General features: G+C 35.2%; 2 protein-coding genes and 1 long non-coding RNA gene across 4 annotated transcripts; 2 read left to right on the top strand and 1 right to left on the bottom strand.

The window, feature by feature from the left end:
- Nucleotides 1-14: 14 nt before the first annotated feature.
- On the top strand, nt 15-9,442 carry LOC130748600 (electron transfer flavoprotein-ubiquinone oxidoreductase, mitochondrial). The gene is made up of 18 exons (XM_057601832.1): nt 15-511; nt 718-794; nt 886-992; nt 1,581-1,662; nt 1,741-1,849; nt 2,353-2,399; nt 2,502-2,576; nt 2,790-2,906; nt 3,745-3,813; nt 4,372-4,464; nt 4,997-5,099; nt 5,421-5,545; nt 6,243-6,292; nt 6,390-6,456; nt 7,577-7,656; nt 8,059-8,187; nt 8,280-8,346; nt 9,165-9,442. Exons 1-18 carry the CDS (start codon nt 175-177, stop codon nt 9,246-9,248), a joined length of 1,818 nt encoding a protein of 605 aa, XP_057457815.1. The 5' UTR covers nt 15-174; the 3' UTR covers nt 9,249-9,442.
- A 1,675-nt stretch (nt 9,443-11,117) lies between these two features.
- On the bottom strand, nt 11,118-15,157 carry LOC130745486 (probable transcription factor PosF21). Of its 2 annotated transcripts, none has more exons than XM_057597780.1 (5): nt 14,838-15,157; nt 13,934-14,684; nt 12,410-12,542; nt 12,229-12,313; nt 11,118-11,823 (listed from the first exon to the last, which is right to left on the bottom strand). In XM_057597780.1, the coding sequence occupies exons 2-5, from the start codon at nt 14,632-14,634 to the stop codon at nt 11,411-11,413; spliced, it is 1,332 nt and encodes a 443-aa protein (XP_057453763.1). In that variant the 5' UTR covers nt 14,635-14,684; nt 14,838-15,157; the 3' UTR covers nt 11,118-11,410. The 2 variants fall into 2 exon arrangements, with proteins under 2 accessions (XP_057453763.1, XP_057453762.1); XM_057597779.1 differs by having other exon boundaries at nt 13,934-14,689; nt 14,838-15,156.
- Nucleotides 15,158-15,530: 373 nt separating this feature from the next.
- Nucleotides 15,531-16,612, top strand: LOC130745488 (uncharacterized). The gene is made up of 3 exons (XR_009021789.1): nt 15,531-15,734; nt 15,822-16,412; nt 16,495-16,612. It is a non-coding gene; the product is annotated as an uncharacterized LOC130745488 (long non-coding RNA).
- Nucleotides 16,613-18,070: the final 1,458 nt, after the last annotated feature.

Genomic DNA, 18,070 nt, shown 5'->3' with positions numbered 1-18,070 from the left:
AACTCAACACGTGAGACTCAAACAAACGTGTTATCATGCGCTTTCTTTCTGATTACAGTGAGATAGTATCAAATCAAATTAAGTTATGAACTAAACGATCACTCATTCACTCACTCACTCTGTGTTTGAAATCGATCATCAACACTCGTGAATCACGCTCACTCTGCAGCAGAAATGCTCAAGTTTCGAACCATCTTCTCCAAATCCAAATCCAACTTCAACACCATTCTTCTTCGCACTCTCACTTCATCATCTCAATCCACTCACATTCACAACAACCTCCACTCTCCACTTCGCGATGCTTCCAAACCACCACGTGCACCCGCACGTGCCAATAACCGTCGCGGTTTCTGCACCGCACCGGAGACGGAGAGGGATTCCATCGAGTACGACGTCGTTATAGTCGGAGCAGGCCCCGCCGGTTTATCGGCCGCGATACGCCTGAAGCAAATGTGCATCGAAAAAGGCGCCGATCTCTCCGTCTGCGTCCTCGAGAAAGGTGCTGAAGTAGGTACGTGAGTGAAAGCTTCATTCCTCTTTCGATTTCAATTTGATGATTGCTTCGTGCTTAGTTTGTTTGCAATTTTGTTGAGTTCATCAACATCAATCCACATTCAATTTGATGATTGCTTAGTGTTTGTTTGCAATTTTGTTGAGTTCAATTCAAAATCAATCCACATGCAATTGCAAATTCTGCGTTGTTGTTGTTTTTGTTAGGTGCTCATGTGATTTCCGGAAACGTGTTTGAACCTCGTGCATTGGATGAGCTTCTTCCACAGTGGAAGCAGCAAGAGGTGCGTTCTGAATTTCCTTTGTATAACGAACTGAATTCAAGTGTATTCGATTTGCAATTCAATTTGAGGTTTTCTGTGTTATGATCTGCAGGCTCCGATCACCACTCCAGTTTCTTCTGACAAGTTTTGGTTCCTGACTAAGAATCGTGCAATTTCACTTCCATCTCCTTTTGATAACAAAGGAAACTATGTAATAAGGTTTCTATAACACGTGTATATTCATTTCGTACGCAGTTTTGTGATGAATCATTTGTTTGTGCAATTTTACCTGAACACCTTATGTTTTGTGATGAATCAGTTGTTTGTTCTTCTATCTAGTTTCTTACATGTGAAGTTTTGATTATTGCTTGACTGCTTAATCTTCTCTTTTGAAATTGTTCCTTTATTTTTTTCTTAATTATTTGGTAGTTTGCTGTATTTGGTTTCAACCGTAATAGCATTTTGTTCCCTGTGAAAGTATTTGTGTAAAAATGTTGGTCAGTGCCTGTAGAAATCAAAACTGCTGGAGAGATTGCACTAGACATAAGGTTGCAAATTAGAATTTATCATGTAGACTATATCAGAAGTACAATCTGCTATATGCCTTTGGTGACATGAATTTCTAATAACTGAAGTGGAGATATTTTTTTTATTTTCTCTCCTTTTTGTTAATTAATAAATAAACAAATTGAAGATTGAAAGATTCCTTTTTCAATTTTTGTGTTTTAGGTTTACAATATTTTTGTTCACATATTTAGTTATCTTTTCACTTTGAAAAAGCTTCTTATTTCGGACCATCTGATACAGTCTAAGTCAGTTAGTACGTTGGATGGGATCAAAAGCTGAAGAGTTAGGAGTGGAAATATACCCAGGATTTGCTGCTAGTGAGGTATTTCTGCATTTCCTTGGATGTTACTTCTCCGCATGTGTTATTGTGTTATTGTTTACAGGTGTTTTTCTGGACCAGATATTGTATGATGCGAACAACAAAGTTATCGGTATTGGAACTAATGACATGGGAATTTCAAAAGATGGTTCAAAGAAGGAGACTTTTCAACGTGGTGTTGAGGTCAAAGGTTCTGCATGTTTCTTTCTCTCATACATACATGAATGTGCTTTGTCTCAGTTCTTGGAGAAAAAATGGATGCCCTAACTACTACTGCCTGTCTAGCTGTTCCAACAACTTGACTATGATTTGGATCAATAGTTGGTTGTCCAAGTGTTTGTGCATATTGCTGTCTTTTTTGGAAATGGGTTACAAACTTTTGCGGACGTGTGTTATGGCATGCCTAAACTTGTGTGTAGTAGTCAATAGAAACTAGAGTACTGTCACAGCTAAGCCTTTGTCACTTCTATGGCATATGATATTCATAACTTCGAAGTGAAGTTACTACGATTTGCTGATTGTAGTGCTCATTCTAAGTATATGAGTCCTATTGTTTGATTGGTTTCCCTTATACGTTGTGTGTATCATACATATGTTTGGAATTAGTTGTGATCTGTTTATGTCATTGCCTACAGTTATTTATATCTTTAGGAGGCTTAGTTGTTAATTGTGTATATGTCAAATCAAATGTAGGTCGCATAACACTTTTTGCTGAGGGATGTCGAGGATCATTATCAGAGGTTTGAAAATTAAATTTTAGGATTGACTTAGATTCAAGTTTTTCCATTTAATTATTGTTTTGATGGCACAGCCTCCAAACCTCATCCCTGTTTTCCCTACAGAAAATAATGAAAAAGTACAACCTGAGAGAGAAGGGAGGTGCAGAACATCAAACATATGCTTTGGGAATTAAAGAGGTATCATTACTTCACTTATTTTTTGAAGCATTATTTTAAAAAAATCTCATCTTCATTTTTTGGTGAAAATTGTAATCTGTCTGGATTACACTTATTTGTCCCGGTTTGTGCATGAAGATAATTTGATTGTGTAATACCTGAAAATTATGGGTGTTTTCATTATACATTTTTGCCACCATCTCTTAGATTTTGTAACCTTGTATGTATTCTTAGGTTTGGGAAATTGATGAGGAAAAGCATCAACCTGGCACAGTGCTCCACACACTGGGATGGCCCTTGGATCATAAAACATATGGAGGATCTTTTCTGTATCACATGAAAGATAAGCAAGTAAGAGTGTTTTCCCCTTTAAGTATTATGCATTTTTTTTTTTTGAATTTTGGACTCAACTTGTACCATTTACAAAATCCATCTTTTTTAACGTAAATCAAACTGATTAGGAAATCATCTTCTATTATATTTTCATCGTTATATTGATCACTGTTTTTATTCATTAAGTGCTGCCTCCGCATATGTGCATGTTTAATTGCAATAGCGAATATTAATTTTTCTTGTCTTGCATACAAAACTGCAATCTGAAGATAAAAGTAAATTTGTGACTGCATATATTTTTCAGCTGCCTAATAACATAGTTCCAATTTGGCAAACTAAGTTGTTAGTTGCCTGCCAAAAAAAAAATTGTGATTTGAATTTTGAAAGACGGACTGCTATCTCATTATGATTAACCAATTTGGCAAACTAAGTTGTTAGTTGCAAGCACTATTCTGTATTTCAAAATTAACCAGTTGATTTTCTAAAATAATCTCTATAAAAATGCACATGTAGTACAAAACTAAACTCACCAACTTTCTAATTCTATTTATGATCACACCAACTTGTTTTAATCCATTTATTTGTACATTGTTATACTCACAGTCTAATCACAGCTCGATGGTTGCTCATTACTAGAAAATGCACAAAACCACTATGGAACAGAAATGATGTTTCAATTTAATGAAGTTATATTTCTTACTTTTATATGGTTTTTTGTTCTCACTAGAAATCATTTTTACCAAGTTATTCGCAAGTTACACTTACATGCAGCTCTTGGTAGCCTGACTGAACTCTACCAGTTAAAACTTTTCCTGCTAGTTTTTTTAATTCATTTTTCTGACAATATATTCGACAGATATCTATAGGCCTTGTGGTGGCTTTGAACTATCAGAACCCTTTCTTAAATCCTTATGAAGAATTTCAGGTAAAGTTTCTTTTTCTTGGGGTATGTTTAAAGCCCATATTTAAAAATATTTGTTATCATGTTTCTTGATCTTGCTTCATAATTTTGAAATTTGGAAAGAAAAAAAAACAAAGGGAAAGCATTTCCAGAACTGCTGCCCTTGCCCCCGCAGCAGGAGATTTTATTTAACCAGACAAGCTATGTCAACATAAAGTGATTTTCCCGTCTTTTTATGACATCTTCCTGTGCTTTTTAAGAGACATTTTATTCCTTATAAATATTAAAATATGTGAATATTTGTGGTATTTATCTTGGCAAGCTTCGACCAAGTTTGTTTTCCCATCTTTCTATGATGTGGATGTATGAGTTTTCTTGGGTGCCTGTGTATTTATGCAATTTATATGAACGGAATATTTGGGTAACATCTATCTGAGTACCATTTAAGGAACACTGCATGTTAATAGTTCATACACTATCTCTTTAAGAATTCTTTTAAGTTACATTACATATTCTGATCCCTACTCTTGTTCGATACTTCTTTGCTCCTGCCTTCCCTCTCCCTTGTGCATGGTTCACCAGAAACTTAAGCATCACCCTGCAATCAAACCAATTCTGGAAGGTGGAACAGTTATCCAGTATGGAGCTCGCACATTAAATGAAGGAGGTATTCAGGTACATAATAATGATGATTCCTTTTGTTGCGTTAATCAATCGGAAAAATTCAAGAATGTAGAGAAAAGTCTGTTAATGCCCCACACATTGTATGTAGTATGCCAAATGGATAGTCCTTTAACTTTTAATATTTCTGATGTAAAATTTCATGGTATTTGGTGGTTGGATAAGAACTTAAGATTTGAATGATGTGGACTAAGAAGCATTAACACTGCAGACATGGACATTACAAAAAATTGTAAAAAATAATAGTAAGTGTCCAACACTCAGGGTACTTTTGAAGCGTCACATTGAGAGTGACACCAAAGCAGCTTCTTTTTTAAAATGTTTATGCTTCATATTATGTGGGCAACATGTCTGCTAATTGTTACAGTGATCCATGTAAGACTTAATTGTTGTTTTTGTTATTGATAGAGAAATCTTACATCAATGAAAAGCAAGTTTTCAGAAAAGGATAGCTAGATCCATGATTGCCTTTTATTTACTCATTAAACTTTATACAAATGCGAATGTGATTCTAGTTAAATTTCAGTCTATCCCATATCCAGTTTTTCCTGGAGGAGCAATTATCGGATGTTCAGCTGGCTTCTTGAATGTGCCTAAGATAAAGGGAACTCACACAGCGATGAAATCAGGCAGGGTCTTACTTCATTTTTTACTTAGTTAATGTTATAGTTTTGGTTGAATGGGTTTTCACTTAAAAAGTTCCATATTTCAGCATTAATATGAACAGACATTCATTCACATTTGACATGGATATAAAATATCATTCTGCAATTTCAAGGAGTTTACTTGCCTTTAGTGCCTTCTAAATTCTTACATTTTTAAGTCAACCATGAATTCATTCTTAGTCAACTACATAATGGGTTATGCAGAGTTGTCAATGGTTCCATGTGATATGGAAATAACAATTCTTTAGATCTTCTTTTACATACATCTAATACTTTATTTTGCAGGAATGCTGGCAGCTGAAGTTACATTTGGCGTGCTTAACGAAGGACTGGATATGGATACATATTGGGATACTTTGAGGAATTCGTGGATTTGGGAAGAACTATTTAAATCTCGGAACTATCGACCAGTTAGTGAAGCAAATCATTGCCCTTTTTTTGTTTTTGTTTCTTCCCCTCTCCTTTAAACGAAACTACCTTAAGTTTTCATTTTCTGCTGATTTTTCGCTTTCATTTTGAAACCTTGAACTGATATACGTACCATCTTATCTTAGATGGCTATGTATTTGTTTGATAGCTTTAAAATAAATTATAATATTATAAATGTTTGCACTAGGTGGCACCACTTGTTTGAAACATAAATCTCCATCATTTTACCGAATGAAATACTTATAGGTCTTTCCTTATTTTTCATTAACATACAGTAAGCTGGATCTGACAAAATTCATGTTAGATATTTTGCACACAGGACAAAAGCATGATATTAATTGGTAGATATATTTCTAGCAGATAACCTAGAATCCTCTGGGCCAATAACTCTGGAATTCTGCAAAATTAAGGGAAACTCCTTGAAACTAATTATAACTTATGGGAAGAATTCTAAACACTCTCCTAAAGCACCAGAAATCCTTAATAGTAATTGGAGATAATCCTGAACATATTAGTTATCAATTACAAAATAGTTATAGGAAGGTCAATGGATGTCATTGTATAATCAACACCCTGTAGTTGTTCTAATTCATATATTGTTACGGAAAAGCATGGTATATTTTTAATTTGTCAAGTTATTTTCCCATATTGATCTTATAGAGACATCTTTGATTGCAGGCCTTTGAGTATGGACTAATTCCAGGATTAGCCTTAAGTGGTCTGGAACAGTAAGATCTAACTTTTCTTACATGAAACTACTCTTCAATTTCATGTACTTCCTTTCTTATCTTCAAAGTTCTTTTACACTTGTGTTATTCCTGTCAGTTACTTACTCAAGGGGAGGCACCCTATTACTTTGAAGCATGGTAAACCCGATCATGAAGCTACAAATGTAAGCAACATTGTTAAGTTTGTTAATGAATTCTTTTATCTACAGAATGTGGTACTTTAATTTTTCTTTTAGGGGTGGAGTGATTGGGATTATTATGACATAATTAAATTATTCATGATATTTTCGAACGTACATTTTAACATATTGTCCTTTCTGTTTATCCTCATGAATCATGATTTATTTATATATTCACATCTTTTTTTTGTGAAGTGCCTTGCCTTCATTTTTTTTTCATCATATCACAACTTCGTCTGGTGGCAATCAATATTTGGGCTCTCATTCAATGTGCTTTTATCCTTTGTTTAGGCCTTCATGGAAACTTGAATGTTTTATCGCTTAAATATGTTTTGGGTCCCTATCATATAGGAAATATATGTTTTTGGACCCTATTTTTTGTTGTTGTTTGGGTCCCTTGCCACCATGACCAAAAGGACTAAATTATGGTGATTTATAAAAATTAGAGACCCATACCAAAAAAAAATGTAGGGACCAAAGCCATCTTTTTCCGATATTATACAAACCAACAACATATCTAGCCTTGTCTTATATTCGTGAGAAGTGGATCTGCTAAAACCAATTGATTGTACTGATACCCAAAATCGACATTGAAGTTAGCATTGTATTCTTTTGATGCGTGTAATAGTATTGCATTATATGTGAAGAAAAAATGGAGATGTATTAAAAAGAAAAGGAGAGAGAATGAAGGAGGGAGGAGGAATGAAAATATCACGTAAAGTCCCCTGCCTATTCTACCTATGTTTCCACCCGTTTAGTTTAGAGCACATCTTGATTGCAAATATGCTTGACTAGGAAAGCAAAAAGAAATAATTAGAAAGTTAGAGTTAAGATGATGGATATTTTTGGGTGGAATATAGAGGGAAAGTTTCTTTTTAATGTGCAATCTATGCTATTAATGCCATAATATTCAAGGATAGTTTTTTGCTTTTGCCTCATATCATATGTTTATATGGTAATAAGTGGTTTACCGGCCTAAAGGTGCCCGTATTTAATATATAGAGAGATTAGCGTGTTTTTCTTACTTAATGTGTTTTACTTGTTTGTTCTTGCAAGAAAACAATATTAGCATGTTTGTATAATATTTTTTTGGACATTCATGCAGGCTGCACAGTTGCATTCTCCCATTCACTACCCCAAGGCTGATGGTGTCTTGTCCTTTGATGTACCTACCTCTCTGCACAGGTTTTGGACCGTTAATTCCCTTCTGTTGCTCACAGTTCAGAGTTGAGACAAGTGATCATTTTTATAGAAATGAAACAAGGGCATGGGAAAAACCGAGCAAGGTTGCTCAATGTTAGGTTCTAACACAGATATAAGGTTGCATGGTTTTTTTTTCTAACCCTGTACCAAACTAATACATGATGAGAAGAATTTTATGAGGTGAGAGAGCATAAAGAGGGAGCTAGATTAAGGATAAGAATTCAGATTAATGGAAAGGGCTCTAACTGAAACCCAAGTAGTTCATTTATATAACCAGATACGCTTGATATCCTAATTTTGTAGGAATAACCAATTTATGATCATTTCCCTAATTTTCAGCTCATTTCCTTGGTCTTTAGGCACTTATGTTTATATTATATGCAGAAGCAACACAAATCATGAGCATGATCAACCTCCTCATCTTCGTTTGAGGGACCCAAAGATTCCTGAACATGTAAATTTACCAGTGTATGCTGCTCCTGAGTCACGATATTGTCCTGCAAGAGTATATGAGTAATCCCTCTTACTAGAGCTTGATTTTTAAAAGGTTTTTCAGCTTTTGAATTATTATTTTGATATTTTCCATCTATCCCTTTCAAATATAGGTATGTTGTAGATGAGCAGAATCAGAAGAAATTGCATATTAATGCACAAAACTGCTTGCATTGCAAGGTAAAGTTTTCAGACCAATATGGGGGGATTGCTTGATTTTATTGGTACAATATTATATGCGGTTAGAACACAGGAATATATCTTATAATAACTTGATCACATTTTAGAGTATTTTAAGGTAATTTTGATTATTGTTTAGGATTGGTTTCTTTATTTCCTTGTTTATATTGACTTGTTTCTTTGTTTACTTAGGATTATGGGTCTTAATTAATTTCATTCTTTTACTAGAATTAGAAGTCTACAATTACTACAAATAAGGGTAACTGTTTTAACTTTGTAGGATCAAGTTATATATGTTATATCAGTACACTTATATTGTATATCTTCATTTCTTTGTAATTTCATTATGATATATCCTCTGTGACCCGTCTCACCACTATTACGTTGGTGAGTTCCGCAAAATTTGGAATTCTATTATAATAATGTCATTCCCTTTCCAACAAGAAATTTGGTCAGTCCTCAGCATGTTATTCTCCATAGGAAAAAAAAAATTACCCTTAGGAACGATGGCTTTGCTTGATTAATAATGAACCCTAACTTTCAGGCTTGAAATTTCCTGTGTGGTCTCTGAGTTACTATATATCTTTAAAATCTTACATATTATTCTGGTAGAATTTACTATAAATGAAGAGAAAATACAGTTGGTAATAACGGTTTTAGCTTTTAGCTAAGTTGAAAGTCTATATTCTAATCTCTGTTGCGATACCTATTTCTATACTGAGATGAGTCTTCCGTGCTTAACATTTTTCTTTCTGTCTGCAATTAGGTTTAATCTTTAAATATCAAATATTATTTAATACGCTGCTTCCAATATACAGGCTTGTGATATCAAAGATCCAAAGCAAAATATTGAGTGGACAGTGCCTGAAGGGGGTGGAGGCCCGGGTTACTCAGTCATGTAGAACCACAACGTAGTGGTACTATCAGCAAACTGCGACCTCTTCTATGTTGATATGTTTCTCCAGATTAAAAAAACTATATGAAACTTTTCATAGTTAAATTGTATAAAAAAAATTAAGAGCCAGTTGAAATCAAAATTGTATACAATTTTAGACAATTTTAGTGTCCACAATTATAAATTAGTTTTTCACCTCAATTATTTTGATAGTTGCAGTGTTTGTTTTCCAGCTATCCTCTTAATAAACTTCAGTTCTCAGGAGGTAAAAGACTTGCTTTTCCGTCTTTAAAGCAGCAGGATATTTATGGAATTGTCTAGGTCATCAAAAATCTTACCTCACCACGTTTTAGGGATTTGACTCTTTTAAAGTGAATGATCTTATTTAGAGTGTAGATTTATCACAACTATTGATTGAGATTTAAATAACATCATATTTTGGTAGGCTTAATTGCACATTTGGTCCGTCAACTTTGCCCTTCCCGTGAAAATCGTCCCCCAATTACGAAATTTGCAAAAACCGTCCTTTTGGGGGACAATTTTCGCAGGAAGACAACGCTGGGGTGTAAACTTCCAGGACGGTTTTTGCTTATTTCATAGTTGGGGGACGATTTTCGCAGGAAGGGCAAAGTTGGGGACCAAATGTGCAATTAAGCCTATTTTGGTATACTTGTGCAGACATATAATCTCAATCACCATCGTTTCAACCTTTGAAGTGACTCCCTCATAACTAAATCCAACAATTTTCAGCACTCCAGTCCTGCGGTACATAATTATCATTTTTAAAAAACATTTAAAACTCGAAATAATTTACTATAAATATAAGGTCTTGTGAGTTTTAAAAAAATATAAGGTCTTGTGAAGTTGTGATTTAAGATGGAGTATTATTACTACATGAGTAATAAGAAAATTCTCACCGCAGGAAAGATTATTTTACTGACTCCTACATGACTTCCCTTCTAACCCTTCGTACTTCGTTCCAACTTTCAACCAACGGGAACGGGACTACTTTCTTGCTTTGACGTAAGGCATGTTTGAAACTGTGATTTCTGATTCCCCATACATTGAAATGTTGCAAAATGAAATATGGATGGCAAAACAAACATGCTATAGGACACCAGGTGAAAGAGAAACGAATTAATCTTGATTAAGACATAGAGGAAAATAATAAAAATAGCTAGTGCTCTCCTAAGTTGGTTTGGTTCAGGTTTCCCTAGATGATTATCAGGTTTCTTCACCAAACTAATATACTGACCATATGTCTTGCTCAACAACAATCAACTGACTTGAGTCCAGCTAACAAATCTTAGTTGGTTGGACCAGGTTCAAGAGTAAGTTCAAACCTACTTACACCCCCTTGAAGACTATAATCACCAAGTAAAAACATTAACAACTACAAAATCAAACCAACAGAAGCTTATCACATAACCTTGCGTCAAGCCTTGTGCAACATACCAGTATGATTCCATTTACTTGTTTCTGTTACAACTCAAGTAACAAATCAGTTAGAAGCTTCCCAAAATGAAGTAGAACTCACCGATGTGACCTCTTGTAACTAATTGGGAAAGCCCTTGTTTGATAGTCCAAAGCCCTCCAATTTGACAGATTAAACAAATTAACTAAGGGTTTTGGAGGAATCTTGGAGGGTTTTTAGAAATACCCCTAATCCTTCCCCCTTTTTAAAATCTCTCAGACAATGGGGAAACTTCTCATAAGCCTCCCCCCCTTCCCTTCATTCCCCTCCCCTCCAAAACCCAACTCACATATACACCCTAAAGGGAGACCGCAAATGGAGCTTCAAATAAAGCATTCGAAGATCACATCAGCCGTGCTTGTGGTGAAGTGCCAGTCTATGAGAAAGGCTCAGATACAAAAATTGCCAAGGAAGTCAAGTACCAAGTATCTCAAGAACATAAAGTTGAGGGTAAAAAGCAACTAAGTCAGACTTAACAAACATAAACCTAACCCCCCTATATCCATAGTCAATTAACTAAGGTGCCAAATGATTTTAGAATTATACATAGCAAAGATGCAAAGCATTATTCCCAATCTCTAACTAGGGACCATTTCTATTGTTTAAGAATAAATAAATAAAACAAGGCTGGAACCTACAGACACTAGGACGCGAGACAAAAGGATTTAAAAGCAATAAGATCATAATGTGCAGACTCAACAATCCTTGGCCGTAGAAGGATTTAGATCTGGTGAATCGTTATCTTTGGGGGAAGGAGAAGATGTAGCTGATCTCATTTTCAAGTCCCCTGATTGTTGATGTTGTTCCTGCTGCTGCTGCTGCATCTGTTGCTGTTGCTGTTGTATTTGTTGCTGCTGCTGTTGCTGTTGCTGTTGAATTTGTTGCTGAAATTGATGCTGGTGCTGCTGGTGCTTCTGAGGATGAATTTGGAGCTGTTGAAACTGTTGAGCAGCTAAAAGAGTGTGCATGCTGTGATTATTGGGATAGAACTGCTGGCCCCCTCCAAAAGAAGCATAGTTCATCATAGGTCCTCCTCCATTAGGTGGCATAGCTTGCCCAGTCAGTATTTTCAAATGCTGAATTTCCTCTTTTAACGCATCGTTTAATGCTAGAAGGACAAAAAATGAATTAATTCTCATGATATTTGAAGAACCAAGACCAATATAAAATGGACACCTTCCATGTGCTTAAACATATATTTAAAACAAAATATGAAACTCAAATTTCAGGCAAGAGAGCATGTTTCACCTATAACCAACCCAACAACAAAAAATTTAGTAGCCAGCTTTAAACTGAACATACGCCTTCATGGTTTCATCTAAGAGTTATATGTATTAATCCATTGGGAAAGCTAACTAAAGTCATATCATAATGTAAGGTGCAAACAAGATACTGCATACATAGATCATAAGGCTTAAAATGGTCTTCTAATAAAGATTTTTTTCAAAGATGGGATTATAAGGAAAACAATATAGCATTAGCCTCAGAAACATTTATAAGAGCATGAGCTTACCATCTTGCAAGTGAACTTGTTGCTCCATGGTTTGCAACCGCAGCTTCAGCTCACTGTTTTCAGAATTAAGTCCGGTTGTATCCCGCTGCTTATAACAAACCAAAATGTACCATGAGAATGTTGTATGATGCAGTAGTAGTACACCATAGAATGTCTAAACAACAGACACAAAAGTTAATACCTGCAAGAGAGTTAATTGTGCAGACAAAGACGTTGCTTCTGTCTGCAATGTCTGCACCTTCCGTTCAAGTTCAGCTATGTAACGCATCTTCCTCTCTTTTGACCTCGCAGCAGACTGCCTGTTGGCCCATATCCTGTGATACACAATTAAAAGCAGAGGTTATCATTGTGGAAAGTTTTTCTCCCAAAATAAATTAATTAATAAATTTGTGCGCACGCGTGCGTGTGTGAAAGAAAAAGACAGAAAACAAAACAAAAATAGTTCACGCACTCTCCGCCTTTAAAGTGTCGGAGATAAAGCAAAATAGGTCCCACAGGAAGTCAAATACAGAGAGGCTGAAATGTTAATTTGCATTTTGCAGCAATATAAATATGGATAGACTGCCCATATGGGGGTGGGGCAGGACCAGGGGCATTGTGCTTCAGCAATATTTCCCCAATGCCCCCTGCAATGCAGGCAGTGGATCAAAATCGCTGATAACGAGGCATTTCGGAATAGGACAGTCCCTACTGACTAGCCAAGTAGCCATGACCAGAAGGCCAAAACAATATTTAACAAAATTACTAAGGCCCCGTTTGGAAACACAGCTTAATTAAGCGCTTATGGTCATAAGCGCTTATCCATAAGCTATTTTAAAATATTTATTGAAATAAATTGAAAATAAGCTATATATAAGCATAAGCTCTTTTTCATAAGCTATCCTAAATAGCTTATGAAAATAAGCTCAAAACAGCTTATGGTAGGCCATGAGCTGTTTGCATAAGCTCTCCCAAACACTGGCATAATAGCTTATGCTATCAGATAAGCTCAAATAAGCTCTTCCAAACGGGGCCTAACACTATTTCAGTACTACCAACATAATGTTAATGTATAAGTATAGCAAATTAGAACTATGGCCAACAGGACATCAACATTTTCCTTCCAGTAGGCCTTAAGAAAATTGTAATTTTAAGCCTCCTAATCTTTCACAATTATCTTTAACATATAGAGTTTAGTCAATGCCAGCCTCAACTATTTCTATAATGTTACCAACAAAGAAAAGTCATAAATCATAAACTTACCAGGTATCAAAGTAAAATGCACATAAATATTAGTCACAATTCACAAAGGGTTACAAAACCTAGCAATATACAATATACTAGTTAAAAACATTATACAATACAGTGTTCTTTCTTGCAGCTCAATTTCGATCATGCCTAGCATTGTGTTTCTTGCAGCTCAATTTCATCAGGGAATCACTTTCCTATATAATTAGATCTTCTCAAATTAATCTACAATCCAACTTCTGAGAAAAAAAATTTCATACAGAATGTCCTAAAACCCAAATGAGGTAACATCTATGGATTTGAGTATGTGCACTAAACATCATGTTTATAAGTTATAAATGATATAATACCTAATGTACGTAAAAAAAATATGCACCAAAATATCACACAGCATAATAAAACATTCGGAAGAAAACATCGTGGAGACACACCGGAAAGGATAACGACAAAACAAAAAGGACTCGTTCAGAAACCATACCTTTTTGCGCGCTTGGGGTCAATCAAGGCAAGTTCTGCAAGCTTGGCAGCCGACATAGCTTTCTTGGAGTCAACTCCAGACATCTCATCCGAACCCGACACTAGCATCTCAGGTTTAATGGAAGTTGACCCATCCATGGACTGGCTATGCTGGTGCCTAACTCTCCTTTCACTACCACCAACAGCAATGTTCTGTGCAGAAAAGCCTTGCCCTGGCATCGAACCTGACGGCCCTCCCGCATTAGACGGCTCACCCATTTGAAACGACGATGTAGCGGACGACGAGTTGAATTTATCCATATCAAGGTACATGGATAGCAAGTCCTCCTCAGTGTCATCCGAGAAAGAGGGCCCATCAGCACCACCAACCACACCAAGGTCACTGTCAAAGCTAATATCATCAGGCAGAGTGAGAATCTCCGAATGAGCACGCCTGTGACCTCGATTCCTCGGAGGATTATCCGGCATTCTGCTAATATCATGGCTAAATCCACTCGAATCCGCCGCACCGGTGGACATTCCATGTCCAAAATGAGTATTCACGTCTGAGCTGGTACCCGGAACCAGTTGCGGATACGACGACGTTCCCGCCGGTGGTTCAGATTTCACATTGAAGGCGGTTCCGGGGGGTGAGTAACCGGAATAACGACCTGGCGGAGGTGGCAAACCACCGCCATGACCCACAGATTTGTCCTTATCCATTCCTTAATCCCCCCACCAAAGAAAGACACAATCTTTACGCAATTTCAGAGCTAACCTAGTCCAATCAGTGCAAAACCCTAGTTACATCTCATTGTAGAAATGGAAAAAATTGAAACTTTGAACATGAAAATAAGAAAGTTTTCAAATTTCTTATTGGGAAAAGAGAAGAAAGCACTGTAAAGATGAAAAATGAAGAAGGGTACCTTGATTTACGCGTAGATCATTGAAGATCGGAGAAGGGGAATAGGAACCCTAATTCAATGGAGAAAGTCAATGAAAGGGGAAATTGAATGAAAATGAATGAATGTTTGGTTGAAATGGAAATTGTTGTCTGGGAGAGAAAGAGAAAGAGAGAGATCTGGAGAATTATGAAGGAAGATTTGAAGTCAAGACATGAATGAATGAATGATATCAAAATTGAGATGATAGGTACTCTTCTTCTTCTTTTACCTTTCTCTCATTCTTTCTCTTTCTGTGAAAAAATAAGATTTGATTAATTAATAATTTTTATGAAGAAGTGCAGAAAAAGGAAAAGAAAAGAAAAAGAAAGAAAGAAAGGAAGGAAATAGAATATGATATTCTTATTCCCTTCCTTTCAGAATTCAGACATTTGAATAAGATTGTTTGTTACAAACAGGTATTTATTACATAGCCTCCGATAATTTGTCCTCATTTTTTTCAATTTTTAGTCCTCATTTTATGGCAACATGTGATTTTAGTAGTGCTTCTACAATGCATTGAAAAATTTACAATGCTTAAAAAAATAGTGCTACTACACATAATAATTTTGGTTTCATATATAGTTGGGAGCTCCTTCCATATAGGTTTTCATATAAAATTAGTGTCATTTTTAAAAGTGTTATTAGTCATTTAAAAAAAAAATCTATACATATACTTTTAAGTTACGGGTCATATATTTTTGTCTTTTGATGTCTTAGAGAAGACATTGAAAAAATTCCATGTACTATTTCACTGTATAGGCTACAGGTTTACCTGGTCTAATAGGAGGAAAGCTCTGGACACCATTGACGAGATGATGGATTATGCGTTGATAAATGACTTGAACTTTGGCTGGTCACGGCGGTTGCACATCTCCCTAGGTAACATTATGATCATAATCTCATTATTTTATCGTGTAGACTTACCAAGAAAATGAACGAATTAACCGTGTAGAGCCTGTTGTTTAGGTTTGAGGAAGTATAGCTTCGAGCTTGAGGTGGAGGTGGAATCTTGGTGTCACAAAGGTTCTAATCGCTTATCAAAATTGGGATGTGTTGGCGAATCCCTTGGTAGTTGGGTGCGAGAAAAATTTGAGGATATCCCATAAAAGATTGCTAATTAATAACAAGGTAAGCTTGCAAGAACTTCAGTGAAGGACCCAAACTGAACAAGTACTTGAATGACAGAAGTGGAAAGAACTCTTGATTTGTTGCTTGATCATGTGGAGCCAACGCTCTTGGGCCTCTTGGCTATAGCATAGGGATAAAAACACTAGGTTTCTCCATTCAAAAGCCTCTCAAATGTGTAAGCGTAACATGATCAAAAAGCTTGCAGATGACAGGGGAAGAGAGGTGGAGGACAATAGAGATACTGCTTGTAATTGATTATTTTATGAATTTATTTTCCTCTTATAACCCTGTTAATATTGTTGAAGTTACATCTCTTGCGACTAACAGGATTACAGGATCACTAAGGGTCATAGAAAGATCATCAATATGTCATTCACTAAGGAGGATATGTGTGATACTCTTTTCGAGATGCACTCACAAAAGCTTCAGGTTGGATGGTCTGATGGCTTGACTTTATTATATCAAAAGCTCTGGTACATAATTGATGATGATGTTTTTTTTTTAATTTTAGAAGTGCTGCAATGGAGTATCTCCCCAGGTATGATTAATCAAACCCTGTTGGTTTTAATCCCTAAGATCAAAAAGCTTTTACATGCTAGTCATTTTAGGCCCATTAGCTTAATTTATGCAATTTACATTTTAAGATTATTACAAAAGTTATAAAAATAGAATTAAGCTTATTTTACCTGATATTATTTATGGTACTCATAGTGGAGAGACTGAAAGTGATATATATTCACACTCTGCGTATTCATCCCTAATCCGGCTAGATTGATCTAAAGACAGTTGAATGAAAAAATAATGACACGTAAGAAGAGATATCATTTAGACTATTTGAACTTCTTTTTTAAGGTCCAATTATAATGTTTATTCTCATAAAAACCAATTTAGGGTTCTCTTTAAAAGTTAAAGCTTGAACATATTTAAGCCTAATTTTTTTTTTTTTTTCATTTAATTTTGTAATTGATACTTTCAATACATATTCATAAAACCATTAAAGAATCAGACAAAACCCAATAACTTATTGCCATAACATCTACCACTCCCCTTTTTTCAAACAATACACTGGGTAAGTGGTCAAACGTTGAAAAACTTGATGTTCAAGCTCACATGTCACATCACATGGTGCAACAGTATTTGTTCTCTTTCACTGGATTCACGTGGTCATGTAAACTAATAATGAACCAAACACAACACAGCACAGGTTCTTATTATAAATTTTTACAGGTAATAATGGAGTGAGCGTGACGGTGGGTTCAATTCCTCTGGCACGTAACCCATCACGAGAGAGAGACACACACATATAGTTGACAATTTACCATGAACATTCTCGACAGAGAATAAAATAACCCAGGGATTCAACCAAAATTTTAGTTTTCTGTACTCAGAATGTTTGTAGAAAATTGATTTTCAAAATAAAAGAAAAAAATAATTTGAATTAGATGTTTTCTAATATTAAGAAAATTACAATTTTAAGATTAAAAACAGAAACAGAAAGCATTTCTAAACTGTTATGCCATTTTAATTTTAAAAATTGAAAATGAAAAACTGTTATATTCATTTTTAAAACAAAAATCCATTCTAAAAACTGAATCAAACAAGGCTAGAAGTCAAGAATTGAGAACTCTTCAATATAATTAAAGAGAGACAGATAAAATAATTGATATATATTTTTCACCAATCCAGCAGCTATGTAACTCATTTATCAAAGCTCTGAAATCACAATCAGTGGGTAAATTTTTTACAATAAAACATTTTCTATACACAATAACACACTACTCAAACAATATGTGATGTGATGCTTAAAAAACTTAACAATCAACCAAATACTTAAAGAACTCAATTATCAACCAGATATGTCAGTAGTATCATACAAAATTTAACATGAAAAATAACTAGATAAAAATATTCAATAATGTCACATTTATTTGACCAATGAAGTATTAAAGAGCATCCTAATACGGAAAATGAAATGATAAAGTTTTAACATGAGAAAATCCTGCGGAAAATGAAATGATAAAGTTTAACATGAGAAAATCCTGCTGCAGAAAATGAAATGATAAAGTTTTAACATGAGAAAATCAGAA

Source organism: Lotus japonicus, chromosome 3 (genome assembly GCF_012489685.1).
Source record: "Lotus japonicus ecotype B-129 chromosome 3, LjGifu_v1.2".
Classification (NCBI taxonomy): domain Eukaryota; kingdom Viridiplantae; phylum Streptophyta; class Magnoliopsida; order Fabales; family Fabaceae; genus Lotus; species Lotus japonicus.
The sequence above is the reverse complement of the archived record's forward strand: the minus strand, read 5'-3'. Positions and strand labels throughout refer to the sequence as shown.

What these genes read in the sequence shown, in the direction of transcription:
- LOC130748600 (XM_057601832.1), top strand. Translation starts at nt 175, where the DNA reads ATGCTCAAGTTTCGAACCATCTTCTCCAAATCCAAATCCAACTTCAAC. An exon ending in GTCGAGGATCATTATCAGAG is followed by an intron (nt 2,400 to 2,501) that starts GTTTGAAAATTA and finishes TTTTCCCTACAG; the next exon opens with AAAATAATGAAAAAGTACAA. An exon ending in AATCTCGGAACTATCGACCA is followed by an intron (nt 5,546 to 6,242) that starts GTTAGTGAAGCA and finishes CTTTGATTGCAG; the next exon opens with GCCTTTGAGTATGGACTAAT.
- LOC130745486 (XM_057597780.1), bottom strand. Translation starts at nt 14,634, where the DNA reads ATGGATAAGGACAAATCTGTGGGTCATGGCGGTGGTTTGCCACCTCCG. An exon ending in CACAATTAACTCTCTTGCAG is followed by an intron (nt 12,314 to 12,409) that starts GTATTAACTTTT and finishes TGTTATAAGCAG; the next exon opens with CGGGATACAACCGGACTTAA. An exon ending in ACAAGTTCACTTGCAAGATG is followed by an intron (nt 11,824 to 12,228) that starts GTAAGCTCATGC and finishes TTGTCCTTCTAG; the next exon opens with CATTAAACGATGCGTTAAAA.